The 19,050-nt window shown below is 46.0% G+C and overlaps 1 protein-coding gene across 1 annotated transcript in view; it reads right to left on the bottom strand.

The window, feature by feature from the left end:
- The window catches only part of ATP11B (ATPase, class VI, type 11B), a 134,771-nt gene that overhangs the window by 76,349 nt on the left and 39,372 nt on the right, over positions 1-19,050 (bottom strand). The window contains exons 4-10 of the mRNA XM_015421941.1: positions 17,665-17,745; positions 13,231-13,338; positions 12,526-12,654; positions 11,027-11,130; positions 9,463-9,510; positions 4,768-4,832; positions 3,349-3,430 (exon numbers count right to left, since the gene is read on the bottom strand). Coding sequence (XP_015277427.1) covers positions 3,349-3,430; positions 4,768-4,832; positions 9,463-9,510; positions 11,027-11,130; positions 12,526-12,654; positions 13,231-13,338; positions 17,665-17,745 — 617 coding nt within the window. The remainder of the gene's footprint in view (positions 1-3,348; positions 3,431-4,767; positions 4,833-9,462; positions 9,511-11,026; positions 11,131-12,525; positions 12,655-13,230; positions 13,339-17,664; positions 17,746-19,050) is intronic.

Here is a 19,050-nt window from a genome sequence, read left to right as displayed (position 1 = left end):
CACACTTCTTCCGATGCATTGAAACAGACTTCCTCAGGCCTTACATATGGGCAGAGAGAGGGTGGGGAAGGTTAGAGTCAGGATGCATACGTTACACATCTTGACTCTAACTAGCCTTTCCTAGCAACTAACTCCCCCCACCTAAAGCGTATACCAAAGTGGAAGACAGCGTGTACTTGCACGGCATTTTACATTCCAGGTTGTAGAATACCGTGCAAGTACACAGTCTTCTGTGGCTCGAGGCTCCAATGATTAAAACACCAAAAGATGTACATCCAAATTTACAAAAGCGAAGACCAACAGACCATAAGATAGAACAAGCCTATTAAGTGGCTACAGAAAATATATATGCATTTGCTAGTGAAGACCATAGTATGGAACAAAGTGGAAGGCAAAGAAATGAAGCAAGGATAGTTGCAACAAGTGAATTGGTGGGAGTGGAGGGATGGGAGGGCGATCTGGCTGTGACATCTGTCACCCCATTGATTGTCAGGGTTTGATTCCGCTAATCTGGCTGGCTAGGGTTGTCCCCTACCTTCCTCACCGTTCCATGTGCATCCCTCCCAAAGCGGCGCACTCGGTTGAAGAGGATGACCATCCCGGATAGAAGGAGTGTACCATTCTTTGGTGAAAGTGCAGAACTGGGACAACTCAGGGTAAAATCTTCATTCAGCCATGAAGGTCACTGAATGAACTTGGGCCAGTCACTATTGTTTAGCCTATCTCACGGGGTTCTGAAGATAACATGGAAGAATAGAGAAACATCTACATGGACTTGAGCCCCTTAAAATAAGCATCACATAAAAATGTGATTACAACATGTCTATTCAAATGTAAACCAAACTAGGCTGACGTTACATGGGACAGCCTAAGAGCAGGCCAAAGGAAGCCAATGGACATAGCATTGCTTGGATGTTCAGCTAGATCTTCTTGCTTGGGACCCACAGAGCTGACTGGATCCCACAGGGTAGATGAAGTCAAAGCCCTTTGAGGAAAGGCTGAGGGACTTAGGATTGTTTAGTCTGGAGAAGAGGAGGTTGAGGGGGGACATGATTGCTCTCTTTAAGTATTTGAAGAGCTGTCACTTAGAGGAGGGCAGGGAGTTGTTTTTGTTGGTAGCTGAGGATAGGACTCAAAATAATGGGACTCAAAATAAGGGCGGGAAGGTACCAGCTGGATATTAGGAAAAACTTTTTTTATGGTAAGAGTTGTGCAACAGTGGAACCAGCTGCCTAGGGAGGTGGTGAGTTCCCTCTCACTGGCAGTCTTTAAGCAGTGTTTGGACAAACACCTGTCAGGCATACTGTAGGCTGATCCTGCACTGAGCAGGGGGTTGGACTGGTTGGCCTATATGGCCCCTTTCCAACTCTGTGATTCTATGATTTTCTATGATATGTAAGGCCTGAGGAAGCCTGTTTCAATGTATCTGGAGAAGCGTCGTGCACACGAAAGCGTATACCCAGAATTAAACTTCGCTGGCTTTAAAGGTGCCACCGGACTTGAACTTTGTTCTATGGCTTCAGACCAACATGGCTACCCACTTGAGCCTATGATAAAATTATGCAATAAAACCATTAAAATCAACCCCCCTCTCCCAAACATACATCGTTAAAATGATTTTTAAAAGAGTTAAAGACAGAGTTAAAATGCATACAAAGCATTAAAAATATCGTTTAGGAAGGAGGTATTATTGAGGGAAGGCAAAATGAAGCAAAAAAGCCTTCACCCGCTGGTGGAAGACAGCAACAGGAAGGGACAGACGAATCTCCCTGGGGGGAGGGTTCCAGAGCTTTGGTGCCACGACCGAGAAGGCTCCTGGGTTGGCCCCTGGCTAATCCCAGGCAGATTAGGCAGTCCTTCAGGCATATGGGTCCCAAACCACACAGAGCCTCGAAGGTCAAGACCAGCACGTTGAAATGCCCCCAAAACAAACTGGAAGCCAGTGTAAGTGGGCCAAGACTGGGGTGATATGGTCCCTATGACCCACTCCAGTCAACATTCTGGCTGCAGTGCTCTATTCTAGTTGAGGTTTCTGAAAACTTTAAGGGCAGCCCCCTGTAGAGGACACTGCAAACGTAACAAGGTGAGGGTATAAGAAAGGAATGCACTAGAGTGGCCAGATCTTTGCTGTCCAGGAAAAGATGCAGCTAGCTAGCCAGTCAAAACTGGTAAAAGGCAGTCTTAGTCACATTTGCCACCAACTTATCCAAAAGTAAGCCTGGAACAAAGAGCACCCCCAGACTACAGACTAGGGGAATGTGCTCAGTATATACTGAGCCGATTAAATATTTGAATAAATAATAAAATAAATATCCATATTCGGCTACCGAAATAGCCACGCCCAAATAAAATCCAATATTCGGCTTTTATTCGGGTGCGGCTAGAAGGCATTTAAACTTTAAATGCTTGCTGAGTTCACTCACCGAGTCGTACAGCACATATATTAAATCCCTTCTCCATTATATCCTATGAGGACAGTCCCCATAGGGCATAATGGAGCCGAATAAATTCAGGTTTCCTGAATATTTACCTGAATCCCAATGCAAAACCTATATTCTGGAATACCAATATTTTCCTGGTCCAATAAACCCAAATTGGGGGGGGGGGATTTTCCCCCCTGCACACCCCTACTATGGAACTGTTCCTTTAAGGGGAATGTAATCACATTCAGAATGGATGACACCTTAAATCCCAGATCAGCTATATATACTGTACACTGAATCCAACCTATCAAGGTCAGTTTTGCCTACTCTGACTGGCAGCAGCTCTCCAGAGTCTCAGGAGAAGTTTTTAGCATCACCTATTACCTGATCCTTTAAACTGGAGATGCTAGGGGACTGAACCTGGGATCTTCTGCACACAAAACAGATGCCATACCAGTGAGTCCTGACGCCTCCACAAAAGTAATTCTCAGATTACTTTCTGATGCACCAAGGGAATGTGCCCAGAATCAAGTTCCTTGCAGTACCTGAATCAAAAGGTCCCCCATATGGCAAATACAGGCAACTATTGTACAGGAACACACCAAACACACTTTGCTAAAAGATAAGATTGAAAGTATTGTGAGAGCCAAAGGAGAAGGCCTGGTTATAAACACACCTCAAGCAGTTCAACAGGTTTTCCTAACAGTGTATTGAAGGTTAACACGTTAGGAAAAGGTAAAGTTATGAAAATTCAGTTCTGTTCTCCAAAAGTTTAAAAGAAGAAAGACAAAACAATTTCTTCTGTTTCCAGGTATCGTTCTTACCCTCAGTACCTCAAGTTTTGAAGTTTACCATACATACATAAGTGGGTGTTTAATACATGACTGCAGTCTATAATTAAAATAAAATGCTGCCCAACACGTACTTTTCCACTGCTGATCGTTTCTGTGATTTGCTCTTGTAATTTAATGCCATCTTGGTCTCCATTCCTGTGTACACCGCAACACCTACAAAAACACCCACACAAAAGCAAATTTTCAGCACTCGGGTGTTCAGAACAGGAGCTGAGAGAAGATTACTGCTGCAGTGAGAAAGCCTCTGATTTTTGGCAATACTCAGTTGTGACAATCTAGGGCCGAAACCGTACCTTCCCTGCTATTTGAGTTGGTTCTTAGTGCCAAGCCTGTGATATAATCCAACAGACAACAGAAGGTGGCCAGGGAAATTCCTTTCAGATCACCTTAAATTCCACCTAATAATCTTTAGCTGCATTATTCTATAGTCATTCTGAAAAATGGATATTCCTATCAGTCTACTGCAAAAGGTGCACCAACCCCTTCAGCCAATTTACGTTAAAGCAGTGGCTTGTTATACAAATAGATTCCCAGTCAAAAGGGAGAAATTGAAGTCAAAATGAGGAGGAAGATCTTGTGTTTAATTGCAACCAGACATGGAAAACAGTTAGGCCAGAGAGCCCATCAAAAACTGACTGCTTTCTCAGCAGCTTGCAAGTCACGTAACGTTTCTTCCAAAGCTTGGGAAGTATCATTTATGCTAAGAAGCAACGAACAGGCTATAGCATTTAAATTCCTGGAAGTCTTAATAGTTAATCCAGGAACCCCAACGAGACAAGCAGCTAAAGCTACAGTAAATGAGCATCAGGATTACAGTTCTCATCTGTGTGTGCAAGGCCCCTTTCCGTGTCTGATTGCAATTAAACACAAGCTCTTCCTCCTCATTTTGACTTCAATTTCTCCTTTTTGACTGGGAATCTATTTGTATAACATCCTTGACTACTCACCATTGTAAAAAGCAGTCAAGGGTGACTGGCCACATTCCATGGGTGACAGAACTTATTTTATTCTCACACCAACCCTGTGAAGTAGGTTAGGCTGAAAGTGTGTGACTGGCCCAAGGTCACCCAGTGATCTTCCATGGCACGAGTGGGGACGAACATGGGTCTCCCAGATATTAGTCCAGCACTCTTAACCACTACTCTAAGGTGGCTCTCCCAAGCATCACCAGGAACCACACACCCTTTAGTAGGAAGTTACAATGTTGTGACTCTGACACAGGGTCCAAGGGGAGCTACAATGCAGCTTAACGAGACTGCCTGAGTTCACAGGGCTATTTAGCCACGGCGGTTCACCACTGCCAAGGCTGCTTCCTAGTGCTGACCTAGGCTGTGGTGCCCAAAGGCGCCTCCACAGGCCACGTCAGGGAGTGCCCCAAACTGCTGCACCCATCACCAAGGAACCCCCCTCCACCCCATAACTGGATTCCAAAAAGGATTGAGGTTCACGAATGCAAGAATCTTCAAGCATACACTTATTTGTCTACAAACCAAAGATTTCTTTCGTGTTTTTTAATCTTGATCCTCGAAGTAAGAGATTTTCAGGTCCGAGAGGTCTGGAAAGCAAGCAGAAGATCATTGTCGCGATTACAGCAGAAGACAAAGCAGAAGCACACATTCCCCTGAACTGCCGGGGCTGCCAGATGCTATCATTCCTAAACTGATTGCCTTAATGAATTTGAACCAGCTGAAGGTAAAGCGCCACAGAAATAAAGCTGGGTCCTTTCCAGGCCAAGAAAATACATGCACCATTTGCAGCAGCCGTTTTCATCTTCGGGAACTATCAAAACATTCAGTCAAGCAAGGAAGTTAACATTCTTATTTCGCCTGGAAGTACTCAGAATAGAATCTGAGACGGGGAGCGGGATCACTCTACCGATCAAAGTCAGAGGCACACAAGAGAACCAACACACAGTTAAGACACACACGCACACAAGGCTGCCTTATACTGAATCAAACCACTGATCAGTATTGCCTGCTCAGACTGGCAGCGTCCCTCTAGAGTCTCAGCCTTTCATACCACCTACTACTTAATCCTTTTAGCTGGAGATGCTGGGAATTCAGCCCGGGGCCTTCTGCTTGCAAAGCAGAGGTCACAACCAATGCTCCCTCTAAGCTGTGGAGCGAAAATTCTACTTTGTGAGCTACTGGCGTTAAAGTTGAGAGCGAGCGGTTTGGCTACTGCATAAATTTGTTCTGGAGCCATCCTTCCTGAGCTGAGACATAGATGTGTGAGCCAGAGGCTAAAAAAAACTGTGAGCTAGTTCACACTAACTCAGCTTAGAGGAAATACCGGTCACAATCAGTGTTCCCTCTAAGCAGAGTTAGTGTGAGCTAGCTCACAGTTTTTTAGCCTCCAGCTCACACATTTTGTCTTAGCTCAGGAAGGAGGGCTCCAGAGCAAACTGATTTATGTAGTAGCCAAATCGCTCGCTCACAACTTTAATGCCAGTAGCTCACAAAGTAGAATTTTTCCTCACAAGACTCCACAGCTTAGAGGGAGCATAGGTCACAATCCCTCCCAAATCAAGGTATTTCCTGATTCTTTGCTCTCCCTTGCACGGATTTTCAAAAATTCTAGTATTATTTCAAGCTAATTCCTTCCTCTTGGGGATATGCAACTGAATTACTGCTGTTTTCTCCTGACGTGCTGCTTCACGGGAATCATGAAGAAAAATTTTTGGAGGGCTTCCCCAGTTCTCTCTGCCCATTGCAAAGTGGATTTATTTATTCATATTTATAGCCCGCCCTTCCCGCAAGTGGGCTCACGGCGGATAACAACATTTCATCTACTGCTTAATGCTCTACTGCACAAGTTACGATTACTGTTGTTTGGAAAGTCAAAAGCAAACCACCCGAACGGGTCCTTTTACACAGATACTCCTGGGACACTCGGAATTACCGCTCCTCCAGCGCTTCCTGTGTCAGTATTTAAACACACATCGAGAGTCCAGTCCAAAGGCAACTAAGTGCTTGGGACCAGCCTACCTAAGGGACCGCCTTTCCCCACATGTTCCCCCAAGGGCACTTCGGTCGGGGAATTTAAATCTCCTGGATGTTCCAGGCCCCAGGACCACCAAACATGCGATGACCAGGGCTAGGGCATTTTCGGTGGCGGCTCCTATCTAGTGGAATGAGCTCCCAGAGGAGATCCGGGCTCTGCGGGACCTAGTACAGTTCCGCAGAGCCTGCAAGACACAGCTCTTCCGCCAGGCTTTTGAATAGGAGCCACCACCATTCACTGTTCCATCAACGCCCTATGAGTCCGCATATTGCCATCCTGATGTGGGCATCATTGGAGGGAATGGGACGTCTTTTAGGGGACGGTAGGGCAGTGGGATATGCACTGCCGTAGTTGTCTAGCTAAGTTACTGAGAACGCCATCTTGCTTTTAAAAATCTTAACATCGAAGCGAATAGAGGAGCACCAAAATTGTTTTAGGATGTGAAGCGAATAGAGGAGCACCAAAATTGTTTTAGGATGTTATTTAATTGTTTGTTATTTGTCTATGTGTAATTTAACATTTTATATTGTTTTATTGTTTTATCTGGCATTATGCTCTGTTAGCCGCCCTGAGCCTGCGGCGAGGGCGAGATAGAAATCTAAATAAAAAAAATAAAAAAAATAAAAGTGCTGGCTTCAGTCAATTAAGGCCTCCACCCAAAGAAACACTGCCAACCCTCCTCCCACTTAACGCTTCCTGGTTTTTGTTAGCTGTTCTTGTGGGGTTAATCCGCTTACTTTCGTTATCTGCTGCTAAACTGGAAGTTTTGGATTTTATTGTTTTCACTGCTGCATTGTTTCAGGACTGCAACTGCTGCTGGTTTCGTGCACCACTTTGCTGGGAGGGGTTTCCGAAAGGAGCTTCTCTTGAAATGGGTGACCGTGATTCTCCAATAATGGCAAAAACCCACAAGAAGGCCTAATCCGGCAAGTCGGAGCAGTTCAGACTGGCAGCTGGTATCAAGCAGCTTAGATGGAGCGGTAATTTCCATTTCTGGAAGCAGAAAAGTTACTTCTTGCTCCCCTCCCAGTTGTAGCCTGAAGGGCTCCCCCTGGGGGGTGCCAGAAGAACAGCACGAAGAGAGAATTCTGTAGTGGATGGGGGCCCTGACCTGGACAGCCCAGGCTGGCCTGACCTCGTCACATTTTGGCAGCTACGGCAGGTCGGATGTGGTCAGCACATGGAGGGGAGGCTGCCAACGCATACCGGGGTCATGATGCAGAGGCAGGAAATGGCAAACCACCTCTGAATGTCTCTTGCCTTGAAGACCCTACAGGATCGCCATAAGTTAGCGGCAACTTGATGCCAAAAAAATGGTAGATAAGATCAGAAGAGTCCTACGGGAACAAACCAATGGTCTATCTAGTCCAGCATCCTGCCTCACACAGTGGCCCACCAGTTCCCTCTGGAGGACCAACAACAGGTCACAGAGGCCAAGGCTTTCCCCTGGTAAAAACATAAGAAGAGCCCTGCTGGAACAGACCAGTGAGGGTCCATCTAAGTCCAGCATCCTGTCTCACAACGTGGCCAACCAGTTCCTCTGGAGGTCCAACAACAGGGCATAGAGGCCGAGGCCTTCATAAGAACATAAGAAGAGCCCTGCTGGATCAGACCAACCATCCCTCTCGTCCACCATCCTGTCTCACACCGTGGCCAACCAGTTTCTCTGGAGGGCCAACAACAGGGCAGAGGCTGAGGCCTTCCCCGATAAGAACATAAGAAGAGCCCTGCTGGATCAGACCAATGGTCTATGTACTCCAGCATCCTGCCTCACACAGTGGCTAACCAGTTCCTCTGGAGGGCCAACAACAGGGCACAGAGGCCGAGGCCTTCCCCTGATGTTGCCTCCTGACTTTGGGATTAGGAGGCTCTGTGCCTCTGAATGTGGAGGTTCCCCTCAGTCACCAAGGCTAGCAGCCATTGATAGTCCACGGATCTATCCCCTGTGAAAGCTGTTTATTTCTGTGGCCATCACTACATCCCCTGGGAGCAAATTCTACATTTTAATCAGTCTCTTTGTAGAGTAGGATTTCCTTTGGTCTACCCTGAATCTACTGCCCGTCATAGAGGCGGAGGACAGACAAAAGCTGTTTCCCCCCTTCCATTAGAAGGGTACTCTGCCTATGGGCTGAACCCAGAAAGAGCAGAACTTACAGCCTTGGAGAAACTTCTCAGTTTTAAACCATGTCTGCTACCATATCATCAAATGACGTTCACAAGATTAACAGCAGGACCTTTCCAAGCAAACTGGGAATTAAGATGCTAAAGCAAAACGAAGAATGTTTTGGTCACCAGCAGGGTTGCCTCTAAGCTGTGGAGTCCTGTGAGCAAAAGTTCTACATTCTGAGCTACTGGCATTAAAGTTGCGAGCAAGTGATTTGGCTACTGCATAAATTAGTTTGCTGTGGAGCCATCTTTCCTGAGCTAAGACAAAAATCTGCGAGCCAGAGGCTAAAAAACTGTGAGCTAGCTCACACCAACTCAGCTTAGAGGGAACACTGGTCACCAGCTTATGGCAAGAAAGATGTGAGCCCCGTATTTGTCTCACCAGTCGCCAATTCTCGAAGTCTCTTGGAGAGGCTCACAACAAAAATGCAAAACAATTAAAAATAATTGCAGACAAAGATCTGCAGCACGGCAAACCAAACCACACAGCTGAAATGCCAAACGCCATCGCCAATCCAGCAATCTATACGCCTTCCTAAAATGCACGGCCTCAGTCCGCCTCCTGAAACTGGCAAGGGAGGGAGTCGGCTGGGCAGGTTGCTGGGAAGGGAGCTCCAACAAGAGGCTGCTGGCCCAGAAAAAGTCCAATTTGTGCCCACTCACATCCCATCAGTTAGGGAAGCCTCAGCAGGGCTTCTTCTGATTAGCAAGCAACTGAGGGAACACCAGTCAGGGAAGGTAGCTGGAGTCAGAGATTTTACAGTGTAGCTACTGTCGTGATGGCCCACGGGAGGGGAGAAAAATGGAAAAATTGGGATATTTTGTGGATGAAAAACTCCTGTGAAATGTTTTCTCTTTGGGAATGAATTTTCTAATCCAAGTACCTTCAGCCAGGGATTCAACCAGACCCCAGTAGACTGGCAGGGTGCGCCCGGTTTGCCAGTTCACACTTTGAAATGGCCTGCTCCGAGTATTGCTGTAAAAATGCAAGCACCACCTCATAGCGCTGAACTTACCGCACTATTTCCTCAATCTGCTGGTTTATGGTTATCCTTCCGACGAATCTGTGGGAGAGATTCATAGATCAAGAGGGCGTGCTTCGGGAAACAAGGGTCATTACCTCCAGCTAAAATGGTTATGACACAGGGATGGAGTGCGACAGAAGGAAGAGAGCTCATCTGCAGACTGCCATTGATCCTTGGCCGTGACACAACGGTGCACAATTCCGTGACCGAGCATCAAGGAACTGTCCAAGGTGACAAACCATTTGCCTTTCAAGAGTATTAAAGCCTATAAGGGAACTTAAGATGACCTCGACAAAACTCACAAGGGGCATACAAAAGAAATCTATTTCTTAAAAAATAGTAATCAAAACTTCAAATCCTTGAAAACTTCTCTTGCTTCAAATGCTCATCTTTCTGCCATCTGGGAGGCTGCACTGACATTGTGTTTATATGAATTTATGTGATCTTATGCTATTGTACTGTCGGAATTTTGTTCTGTCTGTAAGCCGCCCTGAGCCGGCCTAGGCCGGGAAGGCAAGATAAAAATCTAATAAATAAATATAAATAAATCTGTCCACTATGAGCCACAGAGTGGTTCAATTCCACCTTTAGTCTCAGGGCTATGGCTCACTGGCAGAGCCTCAGCTTGGCAGGCAAAAGGTCCCAGGTTCAACCCCCCACATCTCCAGTTAAAAGGATCAGGTAGGAGGTGATGTGAAAGACCTCAGCCTGAGACCCTGGAGAGCCACCGCCGGTCTGAGTAGACAATACCGACTTTGATGGACCCAGGGGTCTGATTCGTTATAAGGCGGCTTCATCTGTACTAAATCAGACCAGTAGTCTACGAAGGTCAGTAGTGCCTACTTTGTCAGGCAATGGTTCTCCGGGGCTTTTAAACGGTGGTCTTTCACCTCTCCCACTACCCAGATTTTTTAAATTGGAGCTGCCAGGGATCGAACTTGGGACCTCTGCATGCAAAGCAGATGCTCTGCCACTGGATCAGTGTAAAGGAACAAGATTTTCACCTTTCCAATACTTCTTATCATGGCAAGCAACAGCCACGTTTGCATTTTCCCCCTCCAGAGCTACCTCTGGCATTTTTCCAAGCTGTTATTTTTCTCTGATGAGGGATTCTCAGACTGACGCACGCAAAAAAATCCTCAGATGAAGAACAGCTTAGAAGGTTGATATTTGGTTCCAGAGAAATCTCGGCATAGCACAGTGTAAAAGCCACTGGGTGACACAGCAACCTACCCCATACATTCGCTTGAACCCTACTCTGCTAAATTCAGTTCTAAAAGTGGTCAAAAGACAAATGAAACACTTTGGGGGTTGCTATGCTCAATTTCACCAGTTCCCTTGTCACAACAGTAAGCACTGTCTTAATCACTGACTTTTTTTTAATAAAAGAAAAGAGTTCTTTGAGCAAGGCTTACAGTTCTAAGCAGCAGATGTATACAAACAAGCTCTCAATTTCAGGAGGGATTTCACTCAAAAGTGACCCAATCCGGAATAGCCATAAACATTTGCTTTCCAAATCCTCTTTAAAAAGTCAAGCATAAAAAAAACACAACACCTGTAGAGATCTGCTTCTGGCTGCTGGCACTCTATAACAGCGTCAAGTTTGTCCAGGTTGGCAACTGACTGCAATACTGCCGTTTGGGAGACTGCAATGTGAGTCTGGAAAAGAACATAAGAAGAGCCCTGATGGATCAGACCAATAGTCCATCTAGTCCAGCATCCTGTCTCACCCAGTGGCCAACCAGTTCCTCCGGAGGGCCAACAACAGGTCACAGGAACCGAGACCTTCCCTTTATGTTATCTCCTGGCACTGGGATTCAGAGACTGACTGTCTCAGAACATAGAGGTTCCCTCTCAGTCACCATGCCTAGTAGCTAGCAACTGATAAGAGTTGTCCTCCATGACAAAAAGACAAATAGAGACCCACCCACAAAATATTTTCCACTGGGCAAGGATGAGCAGAAATGTCTTAGTGGCATATTTCTTTACTGTCAACGTTAACAGAAAGTTAACCTGAGCTGCGGTGGCTCAAGTGGTTAAGACGCTGAACTGCAGGCTGTGGAAGGTCGGTAGTTCAGCGGTTCGAGACCTGAGTGTGCCGAATGACGGAGTGAGCTCCCGTCTCTAGTTCCAGCTCCTGCCAACCTAGCAGTTTGAAAGCAAGAAATTGCAAGTAGATAAATAGGTACCACTTTGGTGGGAAGGTAACAGCGTTCCGTGCGCCTTGGTGTTTAGTCATGCCGGCCACATGACCACGGAAACGTCTTTGACAGCGCTGGCTCTTCGGCTTTGAAACGGAGATGAGCACCGCAACCCTAGAGTCGGACTCGACTGGCTTTCGAGCAAGGGAACCTTTACCTTTACTTTTTAACAGAAAGCATCAGAAGAAGAGGAGGAGGAGACTGGATTTATACCCCGCCCTTCACTACCCAAAGGAGTCTCAGAGCAGTTTACAATCTCCTTTCTACTGCTTCCCAAAAGTACCCGCTGCCTTCCACTTTTTCCTAGCATGATTGTCTTTCCCAGTGAGTCTTGTTTTCTCATAATGTGACTAAAGTACGATAGCCTCAGTTTGGTCATTTTAGCTTCTAGGGAGAGTTCAGGTTTGATTTGATCTATAACCCCCTGGGGCTCTAGTTCACCAAAGCTTCTGTCATATTAAATATGCCATCCTTGAAGGCGCAACATAACTTCTTTTTCCAAGAGCTGCTTCAGATGCGGGAGTACCCATTTCAGAGAAACACAAGCACATGTACCAATTGCATTACCACATTCAAGCGCCAAGTTCATTCCCCTCCAATTAAGGCAGTTCTTTGGGGAAGAACCACAATTTGCTTCCAAAGTATACTGCTAATTCTGATGTTCTGGAGCACATATAGAGAAATTTCACATGAAATCACCCCTCCCCCCCCCTCCCAAGCACCCTTAGAGGAATTAAGAATACCACCTGCAACAGCTCCCCACCACAGAAACTCTTTGAGGAAATAGCACCTTAAACCTCATTCCTCAATTCAATTTCAAAAGCAGCCATACGCTCAGGCGGACGAGACGGACCTTAAGATTCGTTTCTCCGTCCAAGCTTGCCGTTGTAACGTGACAGGAGCCATTCGCTCTATCAGAGGACAGGAGCACGAGATCGGCGGGGAAAGTTTCATCTTTGGCTACTCTGACAATATCCCCTACCTGCGAAGACATACAAAACAATCTCATGCAAATGCCACTTAAAAAAAACAAACCCTGCCAGACCAAAACATTCAAATTAATACGGTCACCAGTTCTAATCCAACTGACCAGTTCTCTCGGGAAAACTGCAGGGTGGAAAGGTTTCGAATAGTATGCATAAGCAATAAACATTTTACACTGAAGGTTAACCTGACGGGATGAGCGAAACCCATTCCTTTTTTCCCCCCTTTTTAAATTTTTTTAATTCTTTTACCTGATAGTACAGTTAAATACAGAAGAAGGAATGAACTCGAACACAATACAATATATCTTACAGAGATGTATGCATTATCGTCATTGTTAACCAGAGGAATCCATAATCATATTCTTGGTGGGCTTATTAGTTTTATTTTACCGATTTCATTTTATGGTTACTCGGAACTTTAGCACCCATAGTTAATGCTGTGGACCGTACAGTGGATGAGGACCTATTCCTCTATACAGCTAATGAAAGTACCTAGCGCGTCATAGGAACAACCATCTATGATAATTTTGGTTTCTGGGCAGAAACCCATTTCTCACGACTGAGGTGCCTACCCGAATGTTCTTTGATCTGGTTTTCACAAGGCCACCACTGCGAACGACGTAAACTGGAGCTCCGTTCACTTCATTGTCTGATTTATGCCGTAACCAGTCTATATAACCCTGGAGAGGGGGAGGGGGAGGGGGAGGAGTCAGAAAAGTCCGCAAAACTTTTCAAAAAACTTCAAAGAAACACAAACAATGAATGGATATATAAAATACCAAGATACATTAAAACCATTGTCATCCTTTCCCTTTTTATAACCGCTTGGACATAGGTATCCTTTTATCCACATAGGGCAATTATAGCATTTATTCAGCCTATTGTATTGCCACTCTGACCCAGGTGGCCCAAGCTACCTTCAATCTTGTCAGATCCCGGAAGCTAAGCAGGGTCAGCCCTGGCGAGTATTTCACCACCCAGGAAGTTCAGGGTCATTAGACAGAGGCAGGACGGGTTTCCAGTGAGTTGGGTTTCTGGTAAGATGGCGAGTGGAATGCCTTCTGCGTCTCGCAGAAGAACGACACGCCCAAGGATCCAGTTGGGAGGAATTCGCCAGCCGTTGACTTACCTCTCTAGACTTAAAGAGAGGCCAAAGAGCCAGCTCCATTGGACTCTCATCAAGATGGACAAAAGGAAATACTACTTTACACAGAGAGTGACTAAAATGTGGAATTCGCTGCCAGAGGTTGTAGTGATGGCCACAGAAATTAGCAGCTTTCAAAGGGGACTAGACAGAGTCATGGAGGATAGGTCTATCAATGGCTACTAGCCATGATGACTGAGGGGAACCTCCACATTTAGAGGCACCAAACTTCTGGATCCCAGAGCCAGGGAGAAACACCAGGGGAAGACCTTGGTCTCTGTGTCCCGTTGCTGGCCATCCAGAGGAGCTGGTTGGCCACTGTGTGAGACAGGAGGCTGGACTAGATGGACCACTGGTCTGATCCAGCAGAGCTCTTCTTATGTTCTAAACCACTTCTGAATGTCTCTTGACCATAAGTCAGCCCTGACCGTAGTACGTCAATTTGATGAGTGTGCCTTGGCTTTTCTGGTATGCTGTTAATTTTACATGGCTATAGAGCTCTTTTATTCTTTTACTATTAAGCTCAAATGACCAAAGGTCTTAAGCATAAATCCAATAATAATAAAGGAAAGATCTCCTTCATTTTGAACAACCAGTCTTGTAATTGAGGAGTATCTTTTGTTTCCACTGCCTTGCAAAGACCACCCTGGCAACAGCAACCATATATAAGGCAAGCCTGCAAAAAATTTTAGCTGCCCCAAAACTGCAATGATGCTAAGAAATCACCTTTGCAACGTGTGCATCGAGGTCCATGACACATCACTACTTAACCAAGAATATGACCCAGTGATAGGCCAGAAGGTGGTCAGCTGGTCCTCTACAGGACACTCCTTCCACCTGAAGGGTCAAGACAATCATCCAACCCATTTGATACCACCCGGGATTGAAGAAGCACCAACTTTGATGGGATGGGAAGATTAAATAAGCAAAATCACTTGTGCAGTCTGTGGCCAACCCAAATCCAATAAGCAAGGGATTTGCACAGCATTAGAACTGTATAGCATTTCATTAAAGCTACCTAGTTCCTATACATCTTTCCAGCTTGGACAGGGTGCTGTGGACAGCTGATGGGGAATGGACACTACATCTTTTTCAACATTCACTTGAAGAAGAAGAAGAAGGGATGGGATTTATACCCCACCCTTCACTACCCAAAGGAGTCTCAGAGCAGCTTACAATCTCCTTTCCCTTCCTTTACCCACAACAGATCAATGCTCCCTTCTAAGCTGTAGAGTCTTGTGAGCAAAAATTCTACTTTGTGAGCTGCTGACATTAAAGTTGTGAGTGAGCGATCTGGCTACTGCATAAATTAGTTTGCTCTGGAGCCATCCTTCCTGAGCTAAGACCAAAATGTGTGAGCCGGAGGCTAAAAAACTGTGAGCTAGCTCACACTAACTCAGTTTAGAGGGAACACTGCCTATGAGGTAGGTGGGGCTGAAAGAGCTCTTTCGAGGACTGCTCCTGAGAGAACAGCTCTGAAACAGCTTGTAACTGACCCAAAGTCACACCAGCAGCTGCATGTGGAAGAGTGGGGATTAAAACCCGCTTCTCCCAGATTAGAGTCCACACTCCTATTCACTACACCAAACTGGCTCTCTTGATTTCTTGAATATAATATCTTTTAAAGGGAACAAAAATTGAAATGATACAGATTGGCTGGCTTTTCAACACATTCCCCTGGTGTCACAGCTTCCCTCCAGAGTTAAAGGGAAAGAAATGTAACGTGCGGCCATATTTAGAGTCAGCGCGTGCATTATAAAGTGGTTCCCCCAGTATTTAGAAGTATTTTTATATTGATGTTGTGTTAAATTTCCCCAAAAAAGCTATGTATGAAGCAAACCATAAAACTTATTTTTTTTCATTTATTCCCTGCCTTTCTCCTTAACGGGAACCCAAAGTGGCTTACACCATTCTCCTCTCCTCAATTTTACCCACACAACAATCCTGTGAGGTTGGTCAGGGTGAGTGCGTGGCTGGCCCAAGCTCCCCCAGCAAGCTTCCATGGCAGAGTGGGGATCCAGACCTGGGTCTCCCAGATCATAATCCAACTCTCTACCCACTCCATCACACCAGCTCTCCAAAAAAATTTAAAAATAGCCCAACAGAATTGAACACAGCAGATAAAAAAGACAAGTACGCATTTAGGGCAGTAATAACCAGTTCAACAGGGCATGGGGCCACAGACAGAAGGCGACGGAGGCATGAGTAATCATGTGAAGCTGATGTGGAGAAGAGTCAAAGAAAGCTGGAAGAAAACAGCCACCATCTCGTCCTCCCTCGGCATGAATTTGGCTGAACCAAGTAGGGGCCCAGATTGCAACAGAGACCAAAGGAAGGATCCTGGTCAAATGGGAAGAACAGGCAGAAAGCTGGGTGGCCAAGTCACTATTCCTCCCCGCTTTGGGCAGGGGAGACTGGAGTTCACGGAAAGCTCTCAGCCTCCAGACAAGGAAAAAGACATGGCAAAATAGCTTCAAAGCAGCTTTGACATATGTGCATACAGCTTTCACGTATGGTGTATGTAGCTTTCTTCAGGTCATAAACCATTCCATAAAAATCTCCTTCTCCTACTGAATGAGATCACTCCTTTGAATCAGTGTAATACAACTGGCGGTGGGGGGTGGGGGAGGCACTGATAATAAAAATAGATGTCTAGAGCCACAGCACAAGCGTTTGTGTGTCAGTCCATCACCATCCACTTAAAAATGTCACTCTGTGTCACGAGCACAGGGCAGCTAGACAGACAAAGTGTCCTGGCTATAATCCTGCAACATTAAACATTTGTTTTCAGCTAGAAGCTCAAATCCAGGGGAAAATGCAGTTATATTTCATGAATATCTGACAGCAACAGTGGGGAAGACCAGAACTTCTCTGTGTTCCTGTTCATGCTTAGCACACTCCATTAAATCACAGCCCGAACTGGCAACCCATAAAACCCAGCAAGCTGGACTAGGTGACTCACTGATCAGAAGTACACCTACTAAACTGGAAGCTCATGAACGGCAAGTTTGTACCTCAAACTTAGACCCTCAGCTACGCATTTCTTTCCATACTTCTCCTCTCACTATTCTGTGAGCAGAGATAGAGAACTTGGAGAAGTATTATGGGGGGAAATACACAGGGCTGCTGCTGAAAAGGGCCTCTTCATGGCATGTTTTTGCTATCTTCCCTTGTAGAGAGTAGAGTTCCATATGTTACATGGAGACAGCATGTTATGCATTTACATGCCCCTATGCCATACAAATAAGAGGTGAAGAAAGAGGAGGAGGAGAGGGGAGAAGAGGGGATTGGATTTATACCCTACCCTTCACTTGGGAGTCTCAGAGTGGCTTACAATCTCCTTCCTTTCCTCTCCCCACAACAGACACCCTGTGAGGTAGGTGGGGCTGAGAGAGCTCTGAGAGAACTGCTCTTGAGAGAACAGCTCTAAGAGAGCCATGACTGACCCAAAGTCACACCAGCAAGCTGCCTGCGGAAGAGTGGGGGATCAAACCCAGTTCTCCCAGATTAGAGTCCGTGCACTTAACCACTACACCAAACTGGCTCTCAAGGTCTATGTGATGTTACAATATAGAGTAAGAGACTCTGTGCATGGATGATGTGGCAACAATGAGAGTTTGACACAGGGATGCCATTTTTCATGTATGAGCTTAGACATTATGGAAACTTCCACTAATGGAAAGGATGCCCATCCTTTTCTTGCGCATGCGCGCGCGCACCCCCCCCCCCCTCATTGGGACCCTCAGAATGGCATGAGGGAGGAATCGGCTTTCCATTGGTAGAAATACCCTGCAAGATCCACAACCCACTGTGCAATTCTGCCCCCATGGAAATGTTTCTGCAGTAAACTACATCTCCTTACCTGCTTTATGGCTGTCACAGTGATTACAAAAAACAATGGCAGTCCACTCGTCACAGGACTTGTGGGAGTATCTATCATAAGCTGGATGAGAAAGAAAGGGGAAGACAGTATAAACACAAGCACAAGTGAGGGGGAAAAAACCTTTAAAAGCATATACACTAAATAACAACAAGCTTGGCACGGCATTCTCACATTGCGGGCACAAAGGGAGCGCATACCACATCTTCAGGGAAGGGCCATGGCTCCGTGGCCTCTGCTTTGGATGCAGAAGGTCCCGGGTTCAATCCGCAACATCTCTGGTTGAAAGGATCGGGAAGTAGGTGATGTGAAAGACCTCTCCCTAACAACTTGGGAGAACTGCTGCCAGTCTGAGGAGACAATACCGACCTTGATGACCAAGGATCTGAGTCAGTATAAGGCAGCTTCATGTGTTTCTCTACACTGAGCCAAATGTATTCTTCATGGGGGGGAAGGGGGGAGATGGTACTTCATTCAGTGGAAGACTCGGGGATTTACTCCCAAGATTGCCTCTCCCATTCCATGACAGAGCAGCCCAAGAAACTGTAATGGAAAGGGCCTGTGCATAATGGAGCTTCATCATGATAAAAGAGACTGGAGCGCCACAGTGCTTACATGACGTAGCTTAAACCTAAACAGATCTTTCCTGCCCACATCATTTATTTATTTAATTAATCAATTTGTACCCCGCCCAAGCAGGCTCAGGGCGGCTAACAAGGCCATTTGGCAGCATAAAACAACACAAAACCATCTAATTACGGTACACAATACAGTCCACAATACAGTTCATGATTGCTTCTTTTGCAACCTGCTGGATTACTGCTGCAGCACTATGTGTAGCAGGACAATATTAACAAGCTCGACTCCTATCGTACTCTTGACCGCTAGAGGAAGAGCGCTACTTTAAAGCCCTTCACGGTCTGGGACCAACGTATCTTTGGGACCACCTCTCCTGGCAGACCCCCCCCCCCAAAGAGCACTACACTCTCTGAATAACAACACACTGACGATCCCGGGACCAAGGAGTATTCGCCTGGCTTCAACTAGAGCCAGAGCCTTTTCGGCTGTGGCTCCAGCTTGGTGGAACACGCTTCCAGACCAGATCCGGGCCCTGCGGGACTCGGTACAGTTCCGCGGGGCCCGTAAAATGGAAATGTACCACCAAGTATATGGGTGGGGTCAAGAGAATTCCCACCTATACAGATCCTTTACTTCCCTTGGGGCAGAGTCATAGCGTTATTATGTGCCATCTGATAAACTGTAAACGTTTGGAACTGGTTTAAACTGGTATGTTTCTATTATGTTATAATTTTATCACATGTTGAGACCTGCTCTGAGTCCCACGATAGTGGGGGAGACTGGGATACA

The sequence above is a fragment of the Gekko japonicus genome, unplaced genomic scaffold (genome assembly GCF_001447785.1).
Source record: "Gekko japonicus isolate JY-2015 unplaced genomic scaffold, Gekko_japonicus_V1.1 scaffold842, whole genome shotgun sequence".
Lineage (NCBI taxonomy): Eukaryota > Metazoa > Chordata > Lepidosauria > Squamata > Gekkonidae > Gekko > Gekko japonicus.
This window is presented reverse-complemented; position numbering and strand designations above follow the sequence as displayed.